Source organism: Arachis hypogaea, chromosome 9 (assembly GCF_003086295.3).
Source record: "Arachis hypogaea cultivar Tifrunner chromosome 9, arahy.Tifrunner.gnm2.J5K5, whole genome shotgun sequence".
In the NCBI taxonomy this organism is placed as follows: domain Eukaryota; kingdom Viridiplantae; phylum Streptophyta; class Magnoliopsida; order Fabales; family Fabaceae; genus Arachis; species Arachis hypogaea.
This window is the reverse complement of record NC_092044.1, coordinates 94,818,077-94,844,519: the sequence shown is the minus strand read 5'-3', so window position 1 is coordinate 94,844,519 and position 26,443 is coordinate 94,818,077. Positions and strand designations below refer to the sequence as shown.

At 37.8% G+C, this 26,443-nt stretch overlaps 1 protein-coding gene across 1 annotated transcript; it reads left to right on the top strand.

The window, feature by feature from the left end:
- The first annotated feature begins 4,786 nt into the window (after positions 1-4,786).
- LOC112709331 (cationic peroxidase 2-like) lies at positions 4,787-23,714 on the top strand. Its single transcript, XM_025761224.2, has 4 exons — positions 4,787-5,149; positions 10,950-11,112; positions 11,375-11,459; positions 23,414-23,714. The coding sequence occupies exons 1-4, from the start codon at positions 4,814-4,816 to the stop codon at positions 23,712-23,714; spliced, it is 885 nt and encodes a 294-aa protein (XP_025617009.2). The 5' UTR covers positions 4,787-4,813.
- Positions 23,715-26,443: the final 2,729 nt, after the last annotated feature.

The following is a 26,443-nucleotide window of genomic DNA, read 5'->3' as shown; positions in this document are numbered from 1 at the left end:
TCAATCAACCATTGTTGCTTGATCCATCAATCCTCGTGGGATCGACCCTCACTCACCTGAGGTATTACTTGGTACGACTTGGTGCACTTGCCGATTAGTTTGTGGGTTATATAGAATACCGCACCAAGTTCAAAAAGCATTAAATAGGAAACTCAGAATATCAAAAGACAGACAATAAATAAGTTGGGAATAAAATATGGAGAAAGCAGTTAAGGCTTCAGAGTTATCTATTTTCCGGATTGACTTTTCTTATTAATTTATTTTAATCATGCAAGATTTAATTCCTGGCAAACTATATATGACTAAACCCTAATTCCTTAGACCTTTTTAGTCTCATCTAAAATTCATCAACCGCCAATTCTTTGGTCAATTAATTTCAATTAGAGGTGAAGTTCAATTCTAGTTATATGCCACAGAAATCCTAATTACCCAAATATAAGAGGATTATATGTCACGTATCCCGTTAAATCCAGATAATTAGAAATTTAGGAGAATATGTTTTCAGCCTGTTGTTCAAGTAAAGAGATTTTCCAAGTTATACAAGAACTCAATTAGAAAGAGGGTCATACTTTTGTTCCGCCCAATTTCATAAAATAAAGAACGAAAACAATTCTTGAAATATAAAAACAGTACATAAATTAAAATAGAAAAAACAAGGAACAGAATCAATCCATACAATAGACAGATCTCCTAACCTTAATAGTGGAGGTTTAGTTGCTCATGGTTCAGAGAAAACTAGGATTCAGGTAAATTGTAAATTGCGGAATGAGGTAGAAGAGAAAAGAGATCCCCAAAGGGCTGATTCTTTTCCCTTTTATATCTAATCCTAATTAATGTAAAATATATTTCCTGAAACTAAATAATATATTTAAATAAAATAAAGTTTAAATCATAATTAATAGGAGATTGCGTGCTTGCTTCTTGGAGAGTTGGGGACCACTTGATTCCTTAATAATCCACGCCTAACTTGAGAAATCTCAAGTTAGATGCAGCCTTGACCGAATTGATGGAGAAGAAGTATAGACTATTATATATCTTTGGAAAGATCTAGAAGTTAGCTTTCCAACGCCACTAGAATCACATCAATTAGACTTCTGTAGTTTGAGTTATTCAGGTTTGAGTGCAGAGAGGTCATGGTTGACAACATCATTCACCTTCTTCTCTTTTTCTGCGGAAACTCCATCAAATCCATCCGAATATTACCTAAAATAAATAGAATTGCATACGACTCAAAGTAGCATTTATAGTGGATAAAAGATAATTAATTCTTGATTAAACTCAACAAATTAAATGCAAATTCACTAGGAAAAGGTAGAAAAGATGTTCACACATCACCTGTAACCTGGGAAGGCATTCAATTTATTAAGTATACAGCTGTAGAAAAGGCTTCATCCCAAAAATGGAGAGGGAGAGAAGCTGTTGCTTGGAGAGCAAGCCCAGTCTCCACAACATGGCGATGCTTTCTTTCAGCAATCCCGTTCTGTTATGGGGTATGTGGGCAGGTAGTTCTATGAACAATCCCTTCATGAGCTAAATATTCTTGAAAGGCTCGTGACATATACTCAGTACCATTGTCAGTTTGGAAATCCTTAATGGTATAACCCAATTGATTTTCCATCCAAGATTTATATTGCTTAAACACTGAAAAAACTTGTGACTTATTTGTGAGAAGAAAAATACTAGTATGGCGTGAAAAGACATCAATAAATGATACATAATACCGAAAACAATGCAAAGAAGTGATGGGAGCTGATCCCATACATCCGACACAATTAGAGATAGAGGAGTATAATAAGCATGCATAGATGGAGTATATGGAAGTTTATGCGATTTGGCCATGCAACAAGAGGAGCATACAGAATCTGAATTAGAAATTTTATTCACTAGCAAATTGCACTTATTTATAATTTTTTGTACAATAGGGATGGTGGGATGTCCAAAATGTTTATGGTAAACATCCAATGAAACACACTTTGCAAACAAGATTGAAGGTGACTTATAAGAGGATTGCACAGCTCTAGGTATGGAAACTTTCTCAAATTTACACGTTCCTCTCTCACCCTTGCCTTTGAGAAGGACTTCTTTGGTAACCTGAGATTTTACCAAGCAATAATCAGGCCAAAATGAGAAGTAAACATTGTTATCTCGTGCAAATCGTGATACACTTAGAAGGTTCTGAGTTATTGAAGGAACAAGTAAAAGATCATACAATTTATATCGTTTAAAAGAAGAGCAGCATTGTAAGCATGAATTTTTTACTCGATTAATTCTCATACCTGACCCATTACCTGTGTAGACCTGTTCTTGGCCTTGATATTCATATGATTGGTGAAGATTTTCTGGATCTAAGGTGCAGTGATGGGTGGCTCCTGTGTCAGCATACCATGATTGATCAGCAATAGCATATGGTGTGGCTAGCATAGCTTTAGGATTTTATAAAGAAGGTGCTGGTGGTAATACTGTGTGCATTGAAGAATTGGGAATATGGTTTTGAGCATGAGAGTAATTTTGATCCAAGCGAAAGTAGCAATAACTAGCGATATGTCCCATTTTGCCACAGATTTGGCATTGTGGGTGATTGTTGGTTCCCCAAGAACCGCTGCCACCATGAGAATTCCTGCCACCACAACCTCTGCTTCCAAAAGGAGCTCTTCCAAAGTTATTGTATGTTCTGTGAGCTAGATTAGAATATGAATTTGTTGGAGAAGTCCATTGTTGGTGAGAGGTTAATTCTTGAGTAGTAGTAGTTTGTGATAGGTGAACTTGAACCATAGATGATTTAGGTTTCTTGAATCTGTCAATTATTTCTTCTTGTGCCATCAATAATGCCTCAAGATCTGGGATAGAGTATGGAGGATCTTTGGCAGTGATCATTGTGATAAATGGATGATATTCTTCACTAAAGCCATTGAGGATGATATTGGTGTATTCTTCATCAGAGAGTGGTGAGCCGATCGTAGCCAATGAGTCTGAGAGCTTTTTTATTTGAAGAAGATAATCTGATGTTGAGGCTTGTTTCTTGACTGATCGTAGTTACAGTTGCAATTGTCGAGCATGAGCTTTATTTTGGGAAGCAAAAAATGTATGAATTCTGCTCCATATTTCATGAGCAAAGTGACACCCGATTATTCTATGTTTTAACGAGTCGTCCATTGAAGCAAATAGCCAAGAGTTGACATTGTAATCATCTATTCTCCATGTTTTGTATTTCTTGGATTCTTTTTTATTGGCTTCATCTACAGGATTATCATAGCGTGGAGGAATTTTACCTTGATTCAGGTGATCTTTAAGTTCCTGCCCGCAGATTGAAAGGGTTACAAAATGTCTCTAGGTCAAAAAGTTGGTTTCACTCAATTTCTCAGCTAGTGGAATGTTGAATGCTTTATCCTTGAAATTTGATGAAGTAGAAGCTACTGGTGTTGATTTAGCAGCATCATCATCATTGGTTTGAATATTTTCAAGTTGAGCCATGGATCTTGTGTGCTCTTGATACCATAAAGGAATATAAGTGTGAGAAGAGAAAGCAAAGAGAATAGAAGAAAATGAAATCTGTTATGAGTGTCTTGAATGATTATTGAAAATGTATATTATTTTTTTACCCTGAGATTGCCAAATATATATCCTACACTTGTATACAAAACTTTTCATAATAGATTCTTGATAACTAATTTTTACATGTGACACTCTAATAATTTCATATGATGAGATGAATTTTAAATTTATTCTGATATTAATATATATTGAAAGAAAAATAAATAATAATGTGTATTTATTTACCTAATTAATATAGATATAAATATATATAAACATAAATGATTTTTGGTTTATATTCTAATAACGTTTAGGTTGAAAGATAAGTTTGTCTCGCTCTAAGACTATATATGATATGTCTCACTCAAAGGAATTTCTTTTAAGAGGCTTATCATTGTTTTAGATATATTGACAAAGTAGAAATGACCCATATTTAAAAATTTTTTAAAATGAAACTTCAATCATCCTTATCCTTATGTATGAATATAAAGCCTAAGTCATGAGTTTATTATTATATAATATTATGTACACCGTATTTAAATTTTTAAATGAAACTTCAATAATCCTTTTGTACACCGTACTTCTATTTTTTTTTCTCCCTTGACAATAAATTTGAAGCCCATCAGTAATGCCACAAATTAAACGGCCATACTTATAATAATCTATCTAATGTCAACAATAACCTATCACTACTGTACAGAAATCAAACGGCCATACTTATAACAACATTTTCCTTTTTTGACTGAATATCTATTGTATAACATGTATATAATATGTCCAATCCAACACAGCAAATAAACTCTGATCTTTACTCATTAAGTAATTACAAGATAGTAACATAACTACTCTCCACTCAGATTATTATCCATCTATAAGTTACTACCTATACTCATCAGCAAGGGAATGATACTTAACCTAATCTCATCTAATTTCATCTCACATGATCCTTAACCTAATATCTCTTACAATCCATAATTGACTTTATCGTCAAAGTATCTAGAAGTAGAAATACGCCTTACACTATTCAAGACTACAAACTTGGAACTAAAAAAGTAACGACAAATTCCATTTTAGTTAATATTTGATTATAAAAGATTCCAGTATATTATCATCATCCCATTCCCATGCATACGTGTTATTAGCTTAGCATCCTCATTCATATACATATAATAAAGGCAATAATAATTATTACTTGAACTTAATTAATTATCAAAATGGATGGTGTTTTCATCAAGATCAGAAAAGGTTCATTATGATTGCTTTATTGTGTATTGTTTCTACCATGGTGCATGGCCAAGGTACCCGTGTAGGGTTCTATGCTACTACATGTCCAAAAGCCGAGTCCATTGTCAAGTCCACGGTTAAATACCATCTTAACTCCGACCCTACTCTAGCTGCTGCCTTACTCAGAATGCACTTCCATGATTGCTTTGTCCAAGGTTGTGACACTTCTGTCCTCGTTACCGGCTTTGCCACCGAGAGAACAGCATTTGCAAACCTCGGACTTAGAGGATTCAAGGTCATTGACAACACAAAGACACAACTCGAGGCTGCATGTCCCAGCGTTGTGTCTTGCGCCGATATTGTTGCCCTTGCTACTCGCGACTCCGTCATCCTGGTATATATACACAACAATAATAAAATTTTGAGTAAATTTCCTTTCTGGCCCCTGTCCTTTTTGAAAATTGACAAGCCACCTTCTGACGTTTAAAAAATGACAAATTGATCCCTGTCTATTTCTTCTGTTAGATGCATCGACCCTTCTGTGGCTCCCTCGCTTGAAACTCGATAAAAAATGCTAATTTATAACGGTGAACAGATGACTTGGCATGGACACATCAGCTGAATTTATTAGGATGATACAGCCCCTCGTCGTTTGAAGGAAGTGAGAGACGCGCGTTTTGGAGACCTTCTCCCCCTTCTCCCCTTACATGTAGCTTCATAGGGAAATGACCCTCACTTAGCACACAAAATTACACCCTAACCCTAAGAAAGTGAAATGTTTCCCTCCAACTCAAGCTGACTAGGACTTCCAGCGAGGATGTGGCAAAGGCAATGTTAACGGAGCCGTTGACGGCGCTACTAAGGTTAGTGTCGTTTAGTTCATTCATTACCTTGTGAGTTGGTTGTATTTCATAAAATTAGTTTTTTGTAATCTTATTTTGCTACCTTTATTCACCGTCTTTGGTTATGATTGGTGTGGATGACTATAGTAGTTAGTTAATCCAAAGTGTTGCACATTTTTCTTCTGGAAGATGTCATATGAAATTGTCCCTGTTTTTCATCATGGGGGTTGGTTCGAAAGAAATTCTGATGGAGTGTTGCACTACTTTGATGGAAAAGTTGAGGTATTTCTTCCATTAGATATAGATTATGTTAACTTCAAAGACTTGGTGGAAATGTTTAAAGGTTTAGAGTATACTAGCTATAAAGAGATTTATTGGTACGATGGTACTGTCCCTGACTTGGAGTCTGGATTACATGTTCTTGAAGGGGATAAGAAGATTAACCAGATATGTGATAAAAAGATGGAGGATGTGGAGTCTGATTTTCTTGTGATCTATTTTGAGCACAATGTGTTAGCAAGATGAATTATGTTGCTGAAGACAGAACAGAGGATGAAGTTGTCAAAGTTGATTCTTCTTCTTCTTCTTCTGACGATGGATATGAGACCACGGAAGACGAGTCCTACAAACCCCCTCCACCTGGATTCAAATCCAGTAGTAGCAGTAGTGGTGAAGAAGATAAGGCCAAGAAGAACCGTGTGAGAAAGAGTAAAAAAGGTGGGCTGAACATAAGTCTGTTAAGAAGAAGAGTGTTGGAAAGTCAGATACTCCTAAAAAGAAGCATAATGTGCCCCATGGTGGAATTGATGACAAGGACTTGTCTCTTAGGACCAAGAAGAAGAAAGCAAAAAGATATGTTGGAAGAGTAAGGAAACATATCTTGTCACAAGAAGGAGCTGGTAATGTACCAAGGAATGGGCTTAATACTGAAGAAGGTAATGGGTCAGGTGGGGTGGATCCAACTCTAAAGGTAAGAGATAGGCCCATTCCAGAGCCTGTTAATAAAGAGGGACTCAGACATTGACAAGCCCTATTAATATGAATCTTGAGGCATTTAACTCTCCCATTTCTAGCGAAGAGGATGAAAATCCTGATTTTAATGAGAAAGCTGAGTATGGTGAGGTTGAATTTCAGATAGGACAGCAATTTACGACTTTGGAGCAATTTAAGCAAGCATTGAAAGACTATTTCGTGTTTGAGGATAAGGAACTGCAATATTTGAAGAATGAGCCTAAGAGACTTAGAGCTAAATGTGTTGAGGAGAATTGTCCCTAGCTTGTGCTTTGTTCCTATAACAGCGAGAGTCTTTGTTATCAGATTAAGACACTTTATGGAGAGCACAACTGTGGAAGAAATCCGAGCAGTAGTATGGTAACAAGAGCTTGGGTCACAAGCAAACTGGTCAAGAGGATGCTAACCCAACAACTTATGACACCAAAGGAGGCGTTGGAGCATATGAAGCATGACTATAATGTCCATGTAAACTACAAGATGATTACTCGAGCTTTGAAGGCTGTTAGAGAGCAAACAGTTGGAAAGGAGCGAGAACAGTATGGCAAGCTTCATGACTATATGAATGAAATTCATAGAAGCAATCTGGGTTCTATTGGAATGATTGATGTAATCCCACAACCAGAAGGGCGTCCACTCTTTAATAGGCTATACATATCTCTTGGCGCATGTAAGAAGGAATTTAAGGTGGGTTTGCAGCCTCTGATTGGGTTGGATGGTTGTTTTCTAAAAGGATACTTTGGTGGACATCTACTTTCTGCTAGTGCACAGGATGCAAAAAACCATTTTTTTGTTATAGCCTTTGTTGTAATTGAGTCTGAGAACACTGACTCTTGGAGATGGTTTGTGAACATATTACAAGATGATCTTGGACAAGTCATTAAGCATGGATGGAACTTCATGTCGGATCAACAAAATGTATAAAGTTACTGATCTTTCAATTGTTTCATTATGTTATATTGGCTAGTTTTATCTAAATTTGTACTGTTTGTATATTTTTAAAGGGGCTAGCTAATGCATTATATGAAGTTATGTCGCAAGTGCACCATAGAAATTATGTGCTCCACATACGGAAAAATTTCATCAAGAACTTTAAAGACAAGCATACTAAGGGGTTGGTGTGGAAGTTTGCTAAGAGCACAACGATGAAGGACTTTAGAAACTCAATGGAGCTTTTCAAGAAGGTGAACAAAGAAGCCTATGAGTATCTAAACAAGTTCGATCCGGCTGCATAGAGCAAGGCATATTTTAATCACGGCCCTAAAGTGGACAACATAACGAACAACATGTGCGAAGTATGGAATGCAAAAATTGTCGAGTACAGGTTTAAACCAATTTTAAGTATGTGCGAAGAGTTTAGATGCTATATTATGAGAAAGATGGCAGGGCATAAACACATATTAGGCAAGTGCACTGGGAAGCTGGCTCCAGTTCAATAGTTAAGGTTGGATGAGTATGTTATACCAGAGAGCAATAAATGGACTGCAGAATGGGCTGGGGATGATGCTAGAGTGTTGTTTGAAGTGCAAAGACACCAAACTAGGGTGCTGTCAACTTGCAGAGACAAACTTGTTCCTGCAATGTCTGAAAATTAACAGATAACCCCTAAACTTTGTCCTTTAGTTTATTGTGTGTGGAGTGTGATACAATATGACATGCTGTTCACTTGATAACTGGCAGGGCTACCTTACAAACATGCTGTTGCTACCATATCAAGACTGAGGAGACAGAATCTAAGGCCAGAGGAATTTGCACATAAGTGGCTCATAATGGATGCCATCAGAGGCACTTATGGGGATTCAATCAAGCCAGTTAATTCTGAGAAGTTCTGGGAGGAAACTAATAGGCTCTAACCTAAGGCACCAAACATTAAGAGACCCCTTGGGAGACCTACTAAGAAGAGGAGTGTTGATGTGGTGGCAGAGGCTTAGATGAAAGAACAAGGATACAAAGTGAAGAAGACCTTCTAGGTGACATGTAGCAAATGTGGATAGAAGGACTACTATCATACGACATGTAAAGGTGCACTAACAAATCCTAACTAGCAACCAAAGAGAAAGAAGCCGAAGCAACAACCAAATGTAGAGCAATCAAACCCTACAAATCTAACCCCAGAATAGGTAATATTATAACTTTGGCAACTCAATCTTTATGTGCCTAAATTTTATGCCTAACTGTATCTAAATGGGTCCTGTAATTTTTTTTGTGTTGCATAGAATTTGGGCGGAGTTGAACCAAATGTAAGCAATAATGTGGCTGTGACATCCCTAGACCCAGTGGTACCCTTTTTTGCTGTTTTGTATTTAGTTTTTTTGTTGGGTAGAAAACTGATATGGACTAAAGTAACACTGAAACACACTTCTTTTTTAATTGTACTTATCAGGCTAAGGCAAAAAGCCAGAAGAAAAAACTTTCCAAGGTTGGGACCACACCCACACTACTCGAAGAACCAAGAGTGGAGATCCCACTATCACAGTCTGCACCACTACAACCAGAGGTTTTTTTATTTGTCAAACAACCATTATATTGTAACTAAATTTCAGCCCACTATTCCAATCATAAATACGTTTTTGGTTTTTTTTATTAGAGAATTGATGCTAATACTGGACCTCCAGTGCCAAACAACCCAAATCCTCCCAACCATGGAGCACAATCCGGAGCCAAACAAACAATCCCTGGGAGTAGCAACACAACATCACCAACTCAGGAACAACAATACACTACTGCTGAAACTGGTTTAGGAACTACACCAACTTTCAAATTTGTTTCCACACCAGGCCTGAAAAACCCTTCTAGATCCAAGAGGAGATATTGCTTAAGGCCACCAAGGATGAAATAATCAACTCATACCTATGGTTACTGAAACATAGGATTTGGTATGTTTTTTTTTTGGTTGTTATGGATCTTCGATGTATCAAAGGTTGAGACCTGTTGTTTAATGACTTGGAATATGTAACAGAGTTCTAGTTATCTTAATTTTAGGTGTGGACATTTAGCTCAATAAAATAATTTTTTGTTTCCAGCTGATACATCACCAGACTAAACTATACCTATGTGCATAGCATTATGAATGAAATTTCTATGCTTTTGGATATATATCACACTATCCAGGATTTCATAGATCTATAACTCTTACACAAAATTAGGTTATCATTAATGCAACAAAATCACAATCCATCCATATAGAACATGGTAACTACATATCCAATATCCAATATCCATCTTTCCATACATTAACCTTAACCATACATCACATATTGCAATAAAATACAATCTATGTCCTAGACTACAATATATTTTACTGCTGCTACTACAATTAACATGGCTAGCATGACATAGACTATGAAAGCAATACTCCATTTTTTTATTTTTTCTTCAATTGCCAAATCAACTTTGTGTTCCAATTGCTCAAATCTGTTCTCTAGCATCATCATTCTTTCATCTACACCAATGTCTTCCTCATGTGCAAAATGACAAGAAATTAGCTCAGCCACATGAAGTAGTTGTAGTGAGGTTGTTCTGTCTGCAATTGCAGTTATCATGAAGATAATTTGTTCAAGCACAAAAGCAAGTTGAATCGATAATCAAGCATGGAGGAACACTTACACGATAGCGGCAATAACCGAGAAAGATCATGTCTGGGTTCTTGGTAGTTGCAGATCTTTGTATGATTGCATAACTTCCACATTTGCATTCAGGGTGTTAAAACTTCACCTTCTTTCCTCCACCAGCATTACTCGAACCCATCCTACCATTCATCCAGCGACGACGAGTCTGAGAGGTTGAGGATTGCTCTGCGTCACTCATGATTGCTACTTGAGTTAGGGTTCGAAAAAAGGAGAGAAGGGGGAGAAGGTCTCCAAAATGCGCGTCTCTCACTTCCTTTAAACATGACATTTTGATGACTTGGTAGGGGTTGTATCATCCTAACAAATTCAGCTTATGTGTCCATGCCAAGTCACCTGCTCACCATTATAAGTCAGCATTTTCTGTCGAGTTTCAAGCGAGGGAGCTATAAAAAGATCAATGTGTCTAACAGAAGAAATAGACAGGGGCCGATTCGTCATTTTTTAAACGTTAGGGGGCAGTTTGTCTATTTTCAAAAAAGATAGGGGCCGTAAAAGGTATTTACTCTAAAATTTTAAAGCAAAGGTGAAAACTTACATATAGTTAATTTTAAGTGAAGTTGATAGTTGAGAGTTATTAGATGATAATTTAATCAAACCTATAAAATCATCTAATAATTCTTAAGTATCAACTTTACATAAAGACATGTGCACGTGAGTTTTTATCTATTTAAAATGAACAAGTAACAATATTGACAATATTTTTTGTTTGTAGAGCTGTGAATTGAGTTGGCAAGTGCCTACAGGACGTAAAGATGGTCGTGTGTCACAAGCTTCGGATGTTAACAACTTGCCTGCACCTACGAACTTTATTGATGTTCAAAAACAGAAGTTTGTAGCAAAGGGCCTCAACACACAAGACCTCATTATCCTTGTTGGTAATCATACTAAGATTCTATTATATTTGTTACAGATATAATTATATATATAATTTTTTATTAGTTTAAATTTTTGAACCTTTGAAAGAAATCATTTTGTGGGATATATAGTATTTGTTACTGATTAATTTTTATTGATTTAAAAAAAATTAATATTAAACAAATAAAATTTTCTATTCAAATTTAACGCAAATTTAAAAAACATGTTTGTACAAAAAGTTTGATATGGTTAACTGAAAAAGTTTGATGAGTATGTCGACAGGAGGAGATACGATAGGTACCGCAGCATGCCAATTCTTGAGCAACAGATTGTACAACTTCATCGGAAATGGCCTTGATCCTTTGACGTGAGTGGAAATTGGCAGATTAAGAATTATTTAGAAAAATAGCATTGCGAGTACAGTTCTTAACCGGCGAAAATCCACTCATCAATTTAGAAAAGAGTTGTCACAAATTTTAGAAATAAAATACTGGGAGTATGAGTCCCAGGTCATCTCCCAACGAGTTGCAGGAAAATGTGCTATTTTATCAATCAGAGATTTTTCAAATGGGTTTTTGAGTTTGATAAACAGAAAATTAAATTAGAGAATTTATATGATTTAAATAAAATCTTGACCGATAGAAGATTAATTGGAAGTTCTATCCTTGTTGGAATTTTGTCAAGATCAATTAATAATTAGTCATTGTTTTCATTTAGTTAACCCTCAACGAATAAAGGAAAGTCAAATTAAAAGTCAAATTCTATTCACAAGTCCTAATCATCTCCCTTCGGAAGGATTAGAGTTAGTGACTAACAAGCCAACCAACAATGAACCAATTACAATTGAACTCTTGAGTATTCCAACTCAAGGTTCTCCTTTTAATCAACTCCCAATCAAGTTGGGAAACTACTCCATCATCATAAATGTAGACTTCACAAAATCAATGGGGAAAATAAAAAGAGACATAATAAACAATAATGAAAGAAATTAATTAAAAGTAAAAATAGTTTTGTATGAATAAACTCTGAAAATAATCCAATATCAACTCTGGACAAATTAAGAATATGAAAGAGTAAACGAAAAGTAAATAACAAACTATAATGACCAGTTCCGGAGGTAGACTCTTCTCAAAATCCAAAACCAAAAAATCTTCAAATCCTCAATTATGGATGTCAAAAGAAAAACCTAGGGGAGGAGTAAAATCAGATCTAAAAACTAGAAATTATGCGGAATGAATTCTTCTCTTTGTCTCTGCATGTTTCCTGGCTCTAATCTGTGTTTCTGGGCCGAAAATTGGGTTGAAACATGGCCCAGAATCTATGCCAGCGACTTCTGTAATTCTGCAGATTGTGCATGTCACGCGACCGCGGCGTCCACGTGTTCACGTCACTCAGCATTTTCCGTGCCACGCGTGCGCGTCGTCCAGGCATTCGCGTCACTTGTGCAGCTTCCAATCTACGCGGTCGCGTCAGGCACGCGAGTGTGTCACTATGATTTCCTCCATTTCACGCGGCCGCGTGAGCCATGCGCCCGCGTCACTTCTCGCTGGTCATCTCCTCAATTCCTTGTGTTCCTTCCATCTTTGCAAGCTTCCTCTCCATTCCTTACGTCATTCCTGCCCTATGAAGCCTGAAACACTTAACACACAGATCACGACATCGAATGGTACGAAGGAGAATAAAAATATACAATTAAAAGATCTTTAGGAAGCAAGTTTTCAATCATGGAATATTTTCAGGAAGGAATTGTAAATACATGCAAATTATATGAATAAGTGGGTGAAGACTTGATAAAACCACTCAATTAAACGCAATATAATTTATAAAATAATGGTTTATCAATCTCCCCACACTTAAACATTAGCATGTCCTCATGCTTAGTTGAAGGAGACAAATCTAAATGAATAGGGACATGTGAGATTCATGCAATGCAATGCAACCTATATATATATATATATATATATATATATATATATATATGCAACTATATGATTTTGTCTATATGATTTAAAATAGTTAAGTTCTCTAAGTCAAAATATGGGGCAGATTCCACTAATTCAAATCATACAATAAAAGCAGGTAAATTTGTAAGAAGATAGCTTGTGAAAGCAGGGAACACATGATCGAGCATTGAACCCTTACTGTTGGTGCGTGTGCACTCTAATCTTCTCTAGTATATAGGGTAATCACTCTATCCTTCTCTAATCATGCATTCAAAAATTTTTGTTTTTCACTTAACCAATCAACAATTTTAAAGTGCCAATGCAAACATCATGAGGTCTTTTCATGGTTGTAATGGGGTTAAGGTAAGGGTGAGGGTTTACATATGGCTAAGTGAGCTTATATATTGAATCTTTAATTAACTCGAGCTTTCACCTAGCATACATATAATCTATATAATTTCAACATTCATACTTAGCTACCCAAAATTTCCTTTTCACATTCCATACTCATGCATTAACCTTTATTTTAATTTTATCACATGTGCATTGATTATTGAACTCTGACTTATCATTGGGGTAATTTTGTCCCCTTATTCATTAAAATAAAGATTTTTTTAAACATAACTTATCAATGCATATAGATTTGTAATCTTTCTTTTATGGTTTCACATGAATAGGTACCCAAATTCCCTTTATTTTTTCATGACATATTCTCCTATACCCTTTATTCCCACAATTTTCTCATACTCAGTTAACACACAAATTCTATCTTAAGCTAACCAAAGATTCAATTGGGATTTTTAATTATTTTTCTGCTTAAGGCTAGTAATGTGGTAAAATATAGAACAAATGGGATTAAAAACGGCTCAAAGTGGTTAACAAAGGTAATTAAAAGGGTAGGCTTATTTGGGGTAAGTGAGCTAAACAAGCAATGGCCTCAATCATATTCATGCACATAACACATTAACATTGGACATATAGGATAAAACAAAATTCAGATTACAATCATAGAGAAGTAAACACACAAGAAAAAAATATCTATGGTTAAATAGTGTAACCATGTATTAAGGCTCAAAGTTTCACGAATTGTGTGTTCTTTAGCTCAAAAATCCTATTCCAATTTCAACTTCAAACAAATTTAACATAATTGTTTTGATTTAAGTTAGTGAAATTTTCAAAAAAAATATGGTCTTAAAAGAAACTTATTATCTTTTCAATTAGGTAGAACATGCATGTAATTAACCTACTACTATGCAATCTATTCTATTCTAAAGAAAAAAGAAATTGGTGTTAGGGGAAAGAATTACCTCTAGAAGTCAGGTACTGACCGACCTTCCCACACTTAAGGCTTTGCACCGTCCTCGGTGCCATCTATCAGGAACAAGGGTGGGCTGGTGGCAGTATCTCCACAGTTAGAACCGTCATGGCTCCCTGTGCTGGTAAAGAAAGTGGAGTCCGGAGTGCCTGGGTCCTCGTTAGGTCTGTGGTTGCCTGTGAGTAGCTCTTTGAGGTATTTGAATCAGCGGTGGTTGTGGTGCTCTGGTAGCTTCATTTTCTGGTCTTGCTGGTCCAACCTCTCTAGTATTTGATGCAGCAGCTGACTAGTAGAAGGTGGAATGTCTGCAGCATGTTCTGCGGACTGGCTGGTAGTGGCTGGTGGTGGCTTGAGATATCTCCTGTTAGGGACGTATTGATCATCCCATGGAAGTATGGCTTTGGTGTCCCCAGCTCTGTAGGAGACTCCGGCTGCTGAGACAAGATCTGAGACCAAGGCGGAGAAAGGTAGGTTACCCGTAATTTGCACGTGTCCCATAGCATTCTAGATGTGTCTTGGTAGATTTAGAGGCTTGTCTGTGAGGATGCACCATAGTAAAACGGCCATGTCTGCAGTAAAGGAGGACTCATGAGTGCTCGAAAAGATGTAATGGGACATAATTTGTGCCCATATGTGAGCCTCTAAGGTGAGTGCAGAAACCGATATTCCCTTAGGACGGGAATGATGGTATCCAAAAATTCATCTGCTGCTAGGTTGTGCGATAACTCTGAGAACAGTGTCCCAGTCAAATTTGTACCTCTGGCGCCTGAGTGCGGCTTCTTGAAATGCATCCAGTCCTTCTGGAGCAGGGGGGAGATCTAAGGCTCGCTGAATGACCTCTTCTGTAATGGGAACTTGCTTCTGACGGACATAAACAGACTGCAGGGTTGGCAGGTGGAAATTGGAGTAGAGCTCAACTACCCAAGAAAGATTAACCTGCTGTGGTTGTCTGTGTAGGAATCCCCAATGTCTTTGTGCAGTTCGCAGCTCAACAAATTCGGCCATACGAGGTGGAAGGATAAGAAGGTATTCGTTGTTGTAATTCTGAGCTGCCAAAATGGGGAACATCTGCTCACAGTAGGGATTGGAAAATCGTGCAGTGTCCTTTGCTGGGAAGGCTTTTTCCTTTTCATCGACCTTTATAATCCTTTTAATTCTTTTTGTTGAGGGCTTAACTACAGTTGAAGATGGCTCTGCCACTAATGCTCTTTTTATTCCTCTCCTTGCTGTGGATTTGGGAGTAGCTTTCTCCTTGCCTTTCTTGGTGGCCATCCTTAAAGGGAACGAGTAAAGACATGAACATTTTAAGGGTTATAGCAAGGAAAAGAATGGGAAAGGTGGTAATTAATATACCGGAAGGAATAATAATGTTAACACATGGTCATGACTACATGTGAAAAATCAACAACAGAAATATAGCAAGTGCATGTGATGACAGTTAAATGCAGGGTGTTTATTGGCATGCCGGCAAGGGCATAAGTAGAATAGATCAAGCATTCAACGTCCAAGTTAGATTACCAAGTCTTCCAAACTAACAATATGCTTGTAATAACAATTATATAAAAATTAATAAAATAGAAATAGGGTTTTGTGAAAAGCAAGCATTTAGAGTAGTAGATTAAAAGAAATCTAAAAATAGTGCACAATGCCATATGGGCGTTTTCACAAATACATAGCATGCATGTTAAATAAGGTATGGAGAATATTAACTTGAACATGCAAGTAACCCTATAAAAATAATATATAACTGTTAAACAAGTCCTAAACAATCCACAAGCAACATATAAAAATAATGACCCAAATAAATCTCCAACACCAATAGGGGGAAAGAAAGAAAAAAAGAGAAAGTAGAGGAGAAAGAAAAAGAAAACATGAAAATAAGAAGAAGAATGAAAAAGTAGGGAGGGAAGAAGAGAAGAAAAACCTTGATAATGGTGGTGAGAAAGAGGGAGTGGAAGGGAGGAAGAAGGGAGAAGGAAGAAAGGGGGAAAAGTAGGATTGAGGTAAGAAAAGATAAGATAATCTGGCAGATTTGAATGAGTTGGGCGGTGCAAGCGACGTGGATGCGTGGGTCACACGGTCGCGCGGACAGCCCTTGAATGAGGTGACGCGGATGTGTCGGTCACGCGGACGCGTGACGTGAATTGCGCTAGTGGCGTGAGGGAAGCTTCGCGCTCGCACAACTCTCTGTGTGAAACATGTTTTGCCAAATTTTAGGGTGACGCGGTCGCGTGGTTGACGCGATCGCGTGGATGGCCAAATTATGAAAATGGCGCAGACGCGTGCGGTACGCGTTCGCGCGGCAGGGTTTGTGCGGCTAGCACGGGTTCAGCCCAGCTCCAGCGCAAATCACTGCGATACACCCTTTTACGTCGAATTGCAGAGCCATGCGTTCGCGTGGTTGACGCGGACGCGTGGGTAGGCCAATTTACAAATGACGCGATTGCGTCACCCACATGGTCGCGTGGGTCAAATGGTGCCAGGGGAACGCCTCCAGCCACACTCCTGCGTAACTCTCTGTTTCTTTTCTTTAATGTTGCAAAGGCACAATGACACGAGTGCGTCAACGACGTTGGCGCGTCGCATGCCTTAACCCCTTTTTTTATATGCAATATGCAATATGCAATATGCGGATGAGATGCAAAATATAGGCATTAGTACTGAGAAGAGTTATTGACGAAGGAAAGTAAGGAGAGGGGGAGGAACGATCATACCATGGTGGGTTGTCTCCCACCCAGCACTTTGCTTTAACGTCCTTAAGTTGGACGCTCCACTAGCTCAGTCTTCTGCTGTGGGCGAATCTTCCAAAAGGAAGATCTCTAGTTCCTATTTTTTTGCCATCTTTTCACCATGGAATAACTTCAAGCGATGTCCATTGACTTTGATAAGTTTAGAGCTTGAAGGGTGGCTCAAGTGAAAGACTCTGTATGGTTCCACCCTCTCTACTCGATAGGGACCATCCCATCTGGATCTCAGCTTGCCTGGCATGAGCCGCATTCTGGAGTTGTAAAGTAGGACTAAGTTCCCAGGTTGGAATTCTCTTCTCTTGATGTTCTTGTCATGCATAGCCTTCACCTTCTCTTTATACAGCCTGGAGTTTTCATAAGCTTCTAGGCGAAGGTTTTCTAATTCTTGCAGTTGCAACTTCCGTTCAGCTCCGGCTCTCTCATAGTCCATGTTGCATTCCTTTACCGCCTAGAAGGCCTTGTGTTCTAACTCAACTGAGAGATGACAGGCCTTTCCATAAACCAAGCAGAAAGGACTCATCCTAATCGGTGTCTTGTATGCTGTCCGATATGCCCAAAGCGCCTCTTGGAGCCTGGTGCTCCAGTCCTTTCTATGAGGCTTGACAATCTTTTGTAGTATGCGCTTTATCTCTCTGTTAGACACCTCTGCTTGCACATTAGTCTGGGGGTGATAGGCTGTTGATACTTTATGAATTATCCCATGCCTCTTTAGTAAACCTGTTAGTCTCCTGTTACAAAAGTGAGTGCCTTGATCGCTCACGATTGCTCGTGGAGATGCAAAGCGACAAATAATATGGTTTCTAACAAAGGAAACAACAGTGTTAGCATCATCAGTACGGGTAGGAATTGCTTCCACCCATTTAGAAACATAATCTACAGCTAACAGTATATAAAGGTGGCCATTAGAATTCGAAAATGGACCCATGAAGTCGATGCCCCAAACATAAAAAATTTCACAGAAAAGCATAATTTATTGAGGGATTTCATCCCTCTGGGATATATTACCAAATCTTTGGCACGGAGGACAAGATTTACAAAGGTCAGCAGCATCTTTAAAAAAAGTAGGCCACCAGAATTCACAATCTAAAACTTTTTTAGCAGTTCGTTGAGGGCCAAAATGTCCTCCACTCTCAGATGAGTGGCAGGTCTCTAAAATGGACTGGAATTCTGATTGAGGTACACACCGTCTAATTACCTGGTCAGCACCACACCTCCATAGGTATGGGTCATCCCATACATAGTATTTGGACTCGCTTTTCAGCTTGTCTCTCTGATGCTTAGTGAAATCGGGAGGAAAAGTGTGGCTAACTAGATAATTAGCTACAGGTGCATACCAAGGAACTACAGCAGATGCTGCCTGTAAGCTATCAAATGGGAAATTATCATTGATAGGAATGGAATCATCTTTAATGTGCTCAAGGCAACTCAAGTGGTCAGCCACTAAATTTTGGTTACCACTCCTATCTTTAATTTCCAGATCAAATTCTTGCAGCAGTAGCATCCAACGTATTAGCCTTGGTTTCGACTCTTTTTTAGCTAATAAATATTTTAGAGCTGCATGGTCTGAGTACACTACTACCTTAGTATCAAGTAAATAGGCTCGGAATTTATCCAGAGCAAAAACAATAGCTAGAAGCTCTTTTTCAGTAATAGTGTAATTAGATTGAGCAGCTTCTAAAGTCTTAGATGCATAAACAATTACAAAAGGATCGTTACCTTCATGTTGAGCTAGTGCTGCTCCTACTGCATGATTAGAGGCGTTACACATGATTTCAAATGGTTGACTCCAGTCTGGTCCCCTCACAATCGGAGCTTGAGTCAAGGCGGTCTTTAGCTTATCAAACGCTTGTTTGCAATCCTCACTAAACTCGAACTCAATGTCTTTCTGCAGTAGTCTGGATAAGGGTAGTGCTACCTTACTGAAGTCCTTAATGAATCTCCTGTAAAAACCTGCATGGCCAAGGAACGAACGGACTTTCCTCACATAGGAGGGGTAAGGTAAACTAGAAATAACATCCACCTTTGCTGGGTCTACAGAGATACCAGTATCAGAAACAACATGTCCTAGAACAATACCTTATTTTACCATAAAATAACATTTTTCAAAATTTAAAACAAGATTTGAACTAACACATCTGTCTAATACTCTAGATAAACTATCCAAGCAAGGGTTAAATGAATCACCTTATACACTAAAGTCATCCATAAAAACTTCCATACAGGTCTCAATGAGATCAGAGAAAAGACTCATCATACACATTTGGAAAGTAGTTGGTGCATTGCATAAGCCAAAGGGCATTCTTTTATAAGCATAAGTCCCAAAAGAACATGTAAAAGTAATCTTTTCCTGATCTTCAGGAGCTATATGGATTTAAAAATAACCTGTATAGCTATCTAGAAAGCAGTAATGAGATTTACCTGACAGGCGATCAAGCATCTGATCAATTAATGGCAAGGGATAATGATCCTTGCGAGTGGCTTGGTTGAGATGCCTATAGTCAATGTAAACTCTCCATGCGTTCTGCACTCTAGTTGTCAAAAGTTTTCCTTGCTCATTCCTTATTGTTGTGACTCCAGACTTCTTGGGAACCACTTGTACTGGACTGACCCATTCGCTATCTGAAATGGGGTAAATGATATCTGCTTCAAGTAGTCTGGTTACTTCCTTCTTGACAACTTCTAAGATGGTGGGATTCAATCTTCTATGAGGTTAACGGACAGGCTTTGCTCCTTCTTCTAAGAATATTCTATGTTCACAAACTTGAGGGCTGATGCCTACTATATCCGCCAAGCTCCATCCAATTGCTTTCTTATGCGTCCTCAATACACTAAGCATTTGTTCTTCTTGTTGGGAAGTGAGCTCCCTTGCAATGATGATTGGAAACTTCTGCTTGTCCTCAAGGTATGCATACTTAAGGTGTGGAGGAAGGGGCTTTAATTCCATTTTCTGCTCATAGTTTGGTTCTGGATTATCTGGGGCTGGTGAAAATGGCAATGAATCTTCAATATGTTCAGAGGGTGTCCCCACACTTGGGTCTTGCTCCATGTGATTCTTTTCCATGTCTTCCTGGTGAGTTGCTGCTATGATTTCGTCAATGATGTCACATTGGAATATGGAGTGATCTTCTGGGAGGTGCTTCATAGCTTCATCCAGATTGAAGCTCACTATTCTGCCATCTACCTCAAAGGAATAGGTTCCCGAAAAGGCATCCAGCTTGAATTTCGAAGTCTTCAAAAATGGTCTTCCAAGCAGGATTGACAAAGGTCTTCCTGAGTCATTTTGGGGCATCTCCATGATATAGAAGTCAATGGGAAACGTGAGCCCCTTAATGCTCACTAACACATCTTCAGCAATTCCAACCACTGTGATAATGCTTTTATCTGCCAACACAAAATGAGCTGCCGACCTTTTTAAGGGAGGGAGCCTTAAAGCATTATATATAGATAAGGGCATAATACTCACGCACGCTCCTAAATCACACATACAGTCAGAAAATATCACACCTCCAATGGTACAGTTAACCATGCATGGGCCTGGGTCACTACATTTTTTAGGTATATTTCCCATTAAAGCAGATATAGAACTACCTAAAAGAATAGTTTCTAATTCATTAATTTTATCTTTATGTATGCACAATTCTTTTAGAAACTTTGCGTATTTAGGTACTTGCTGAATAACATAAAAAAGGGGAACAGTTACCTCAACCTTTTTGAAGATCTCTACCATTTTGGGATCGAGTTCCATCTACATTCTGGGCTTCTTAGCAAGGTGTGGGAATGGAATAGGAGTGGTGTCTTTTACAGCTTCAGCTAGCTGGGGTTCTGCCTTCCTTGGTTGGGCTGCTTCTGCTTCAGCCATACCTTGTGCTTCATCTTCTTCTTCAACATCCTCTACTTCAACCGTGTCCGCAGCTGGGGTGTGTTCTGGCAGGCTTGGTTCCTCAGAATTCCTCTCTTGCAGTGTGATTCCAGATCTTAGGGTTATTCAGTGATCCAATCTGTGAGACAAGGGCTTGCAAGATAGAGTTCAGACCATTTAGAGTAGAAGTAAGGTTTTTTCCATGGCCTGCTATCTCCGATCAATAGATTATAGTAGCTCATCATTAGAAGATGAAGATGGATAAGTGATCTGAGGGGTCTGCTGAGATGCTTGAGGCTGCCTTAGATGAGGTGCTCTGTAGGCCTGATTCTGATTCTGCTGCCTGAAGTTGTTATTGTTATTCCACCTCTGGTTTCCATTATTATCTCTGCCTCCTCTGTTATGATTGTCCCTCCAACCTTGGTTAGAATTATCTCTCCAACCTTAGTTGGGGTTATCCTGCCATCCATGGTTGTAGCTGCCACCTTGATTGTACCCTTGATTGGGGCGGTCATAGAAGTTATGAGTGGCTGCCACAGTGTTGTCTTCTTGTTGGAGTTGCAGACACTCATCAGTATAATGACTGTAATCGGCACAGATCCCGCATACTCTTTGGGGAACCAACTGTTGGCTTTGCTGTGGTGGAGAAGGCTGAGCTTGTTGAGCTTGTTGTTGACTCATTTGCATCTGCTTCAGTAAGTTAGTCATTTCACATAAGCTCTGAGTTACAGCAGCAGTCTCTTTGCTAGAGGATACCTTTGCAACAGTTCTTGACCGACTTTGTTTCTGCCTGTGATTCCTAGTAGATTCAGCTAAGTCGCTGATCAATTGCCATACCTATGGTGGGGACATGCTTCCAGAAGATTATTGAAGCGCTCTCAATATTCGTAGAGAGTCTTAGATTCGTCCTGAATGATCATGGAAATGTCTTTCCTCAGTTTATCAGTAACCTCAGCTGGAAAGAATTTCTCCAAAAATTCTCTTCTAAGCGTATCCCAGTTAGAAACAGTTGCTCCGGGTTGAGTGCAGTACCACTCTCTTACCTTTCCATCAAGAGAGAATGGGAAGGCTTTTAACAGAATAGAAGTTTCATCAGTACCATCACGTTTAACAGTAGAACAAGCTGTCTGAAAATTCCTAAGGTGCTTGATAGGCTCTTGAGCAGGTAAGCCATGAAACTTGCGCATCAAGTTGAGTAGTGCAGTCTTTATTTCAAAGTCCACAGCCACCGCTGGGTGGTGCGCTTGGTACGGCTGCAGTATAAAATCAGGGGCTCCAGCCTCCTGGATAGTGACTCTCCTAGGTGCTGCCATGTCACCTGCACGTAAATCAACTAAATCAGTAGAAAGGGAGCTTGTTTCTTCCTTAAATGACGTTTCAAATTCATCCTCGGAGAGGACTAGCCGACGCTGAGCTTGCCTTATACGTGAAATAGTTCTTTCAATCTCAGGGTCAAATACTGGCAAGCTTGGATCAGGAAGTGAACGCGTCATTCAATGAAAGAAATGTACAGCTCATAGTAGCCAAATAAAAAGAAAAATGCAATTAAATCATTTCTAATCAATAAATGAGCACACTATTGCAACTCCCCGACAACGGTGCCAAAAATTGACGTGAGCAAAAATTGGCAGATTAAGAATTATTTAGAAAAATGGCGTTGCGAGTATAGTTCTTAACCGGCAAAAATCCACTCATCAATTTAGAAAAGAGTTGTCACAAATTTTAGAAATAAAATACTAGGAGTATGAGTCCCAGGTCATCTCCCAATGAGTTACAGGAAAATGTGTTATTTTATCAATCAGAGGTTTTTCAAATGGGTTTTTGAGTTTGATAAACAGAAAATTAAATTAGAGAATTTATATGATTTAAATAAAATTTTGACCGGGAGAAAATTAATTGGAAGTTCTATCCTTGTTGGAATTTTGTCAAGATCAATTAATAATTAGTCATTGTTTTCATTTAGTTAACCCTCAAGATTTTTTATTTTCTGAGGTTATTTATTTGCTCATGGTTTTCTGAGGTTATTTTTTGTTTTTGATTTTTTGGTTGTTACAAATAATAATCACAAAGTAACCCACAGCCACAAGATAATGCTATTCAAGATTCTCAAACTTGTTCTTCTAGAGGTAAATCTGATCCAGCTTGGCAATATTTTACAGTAAAGTATGACAAAAATAATAAGGCTCAATATACATGTATTTTCTGCTTGAATACTTACAATGGAGGGGGGATATATAGAATAAAATATCATCTTACGAAAATTCCTGGACAAATTAAAGTTTGTAACAAAGTAACTGAAGATGTTGAACTTCAATTCAAAAGGCTTTTGGAGGAAAACAAAATAAATAAGGCAGAAAAAAGAAAATTTACAAGTGATTGTTATGATGTGAAAACATAAGCGGAAGAAGAGTGTGAAGCGCCTAATCCTGTATAACCTCTGGCTCCTGCAACAATTAGAGACAAAGGAAAGAGAAGAGCTATTGCTGCTACTCCAATTGGAAGTTATTTTAAGGGAAGGACTATGCCAGGCTCTCAACCAACTTTGAAAAGTGTCTTGGCCAGTAAACAAGTTGTGCACAAAGTTAAGTTGGGGCTTGAAAAATGGATCATTGATGCACATATTCTATTCATTGCAATTCAATCACCTTACTTTCAACCTGCCTTAGACGGCATTGGTGCAATTGGACCTGGTTTCAAGGGACCATCATATGATGAAATGAGAGTTCATTTGTTGGCCGATCTTAAGAAGGAGTGCTAGTTGCTTGTTGAAGGCTATAGGAGCTCGTGGAAAAGCACTGGTTGTACACTGATGGCAGATGGCTGGACTGATCAAAGGCAAAGTACGTTAATTAATTTTCTAGTTTATTGTTCTGCTGGTATGTCATTTGTTAAGTCTGTTGATGCTTCTGATATGATAAAAATTGTCGATACCTTGTTTAAATTGTTTGCTAAGGTTATTGAGTGGGTTGGGTCTAGTAACATTGTGCATGTGGTTACTGATAATGTTACGAATTATGTATCTGCTGGAAAACTCATTCATGAAAAGTATCCAAACATTTTTTGGTCTCATTGTGCCGCTCACTGCATCAATCTTATTTTGAAAAACATAGTAAGTATTCCTCACATAGCTGACCTTGCCTCTCGTGCTTCAAAAGTGACTGTGTTTGTTTACAATCATATGATTTTTTTGTCATGGCTTAGAAAAATACCAAATTGGAAAGAAATTGTTCGACCATGAGTTACACGTTTTACTACTGTTTTCATTACTTTGAAAAGTATATATGATCATAAAAAAGACTTGCAAACATTGATGGTGGACAAATATTTCACTTCTCATAAATTATCCAAGAGCGTCAATGGGAATATGGTTAGCTCAATTATGTTGGATAGTAAGTTTTAGGAGGATTGTGTTACTACTGTGATGATTGTTGGTCCTCTTATTAAGTTATTGAGGTTTATTGATGCTGATGAGAAACCTTCTCTGGGATGAGGTTTATTGTATGAGGGCATGCAAAGAGCCAAAATTGCTATCAAGATAATGTTTAGAAATAGAAAAGTATCTTGAAAATGCGGTGGGATAAGCATTTGAAGCGTGACCTCCATGCAACAACATACTTTTTGAATCCAGGTTTCTTCTATAGTGAGGGGTTTGTTGAGAAGGCAAATATCTTGAGGTCTTTACTTGATTTATTTGATATTGAAACCCTTTGCGATGACTCAGATGCCGTAATGCAAGAGATACAGTTGTATCGAGATCGAAAAGAAAGTTTTGGAAGGGAAAGTGCTTTGAAAGCAATTAAGAGGCTCGAACCTGGTAAGTTATTATATTTCTATGTTCAATTTACTTTGAAGGTTTTTTAAATATTAAATGAGAATTGATGTTTGACTTTTGTATCCTGGTAGGTGAATGGTGGAGGCTACACGGTGGGAGTGCTCCTAATTTGCAAAAAATGGTGATTCGTCTTCTTCATCAAACACCTTCATCATCCGGATGTGAGAGGAACTGGAGCCTCTTTGAATAAATCCATTCAAAGAGGAGGAACCGGTTAGAGCATCAAAGGCTAAGTGACATTGTTTATATGACTTATAATCTACGCCTTTAATCTAGATTGCATCGCAAGAAGAAGAATTATGATCCAATTGACATTCAAAGCATTGACATAGTAGATTTTTGGGTAATGGAGGATGAAGATGATCCTGAATTTACTAATGGAGACATCGAAGGCATTGAAAATTTAATTTACACGGATAATACTATGCCTTCATATCCTAAAGGTGATTGAAATAGTAAAACTTGTTTCATTTACTAAAGATATATGTTGTAAAGTTATAACTTTAATTTTTTTTCTTGGTTTTTTATTTTATTTTATTAGATGGAGGAGATGGGAAGTTGATGTGGATTTGCCTGATATCGCTGATTCTTTAAATACAGGTTCTTTTGGTGGTACTTCTGAAGATGGTGGCTTTGGATTACCTATTTATGATGGAGATATTGGAACACTTAATGATGATTATGATTTTTGATGAGTTGCACTGACGAACAGATTTTCTATCGGTAAAGAAATTCACAAATATAATCACATTGTAATTATAGTTTCTAAACCAACAGAGAATCCTTTCGTGCAAAAGTTTTGGTTGTCACAAGTAACAAACCCAGTAAAATTTATAAACCGAAGTATTCAAACCTCGGGTCATCTTCTCAAGGAATTGCAGGGAGGTGTTCTTATTATTGGTTATGGAAAAAGTATATTTTTTGGGGTTTTTAAAAAGGGTGAACAAGAAAAGTAAATTGCAAGAAATTAAATTAATAACTAATAAAGCTCTTGGCAATGTATGAGAACTAGAAGTCCTATCCTAGTTACTCTTATCAATTGTGATGAGAATTGGCTTTTGCTCCCACTTGGTCAACCTCTAACTATGAAGGTATGTTAAGTGGATAAATCAATTTGATTCCTCAAGTCCTAGTCAATTCCTAAGAAAAGACTAGAGTTAGGGGAATTCAAATCAATCAGTAAAGAATTCCAATTTTCAATCATCAGCTGAGTTTGATAACTCAAGTGTCACCAATTACTCAACCAAAGCTAAGAGTGTAAAAAGCTAAATTAAAATCATAAATATGAAATACCTCAAATTACAATAAATAGAAAATCAAATTAAACATGAGAATTGATCAACCAAATAGCAACATAAAGTAATCAACAAGGGAAAGTAAATAAACTAAAGTACTAGAAGAATTAAAAGTAGAAGAGAAAACTAAATAAGAAAAGCTAATCCTAAAATCCTAAAACCTAAGAGAGAGGAGAGAGCCTCTCTCTCTCTCTCTAGAAACTACATCTAATCCTAATGTTGTGAATAATGAATGTTGTGTATGTTGTTAATTGAGTCTCTGCATGTTCCCTGGTTTTATTCTGTGTTTCTGGGCCGAAAACTGAGTCAAAATGTGGCCCAAAATCACCCACATCGTTTTCTGAATTTTCTATAGATCGC

What these genes read in the sequence shown, in the direction of transcription:
- LOC112709331 (XM_025761224.2), top strand. Translation starts at nt 4,814, where the DNA reads ATGGTGCATGGCCAAGGTACCCGTGTAGGGTTCTATGCTACTACATGT. An exon ending in CTCGCGACTCCGTCATCCTG is followed by an intron (nt 5,150 to 10,949) that starts GTATATATACAC and finishes TTTTGTTTGTAG; the next exon opens with AGCTGTGAATTGAGTTGGCA. An exon ending in AATGGCCTTGATCCTTTGAC is followed by an intron (nt 11,460 to 23,413) that starts GTGAGTGGAAAT and finishes TGCAACAATTAG; the next exon opens with AGACAAAGGAAAGAGAAGAG.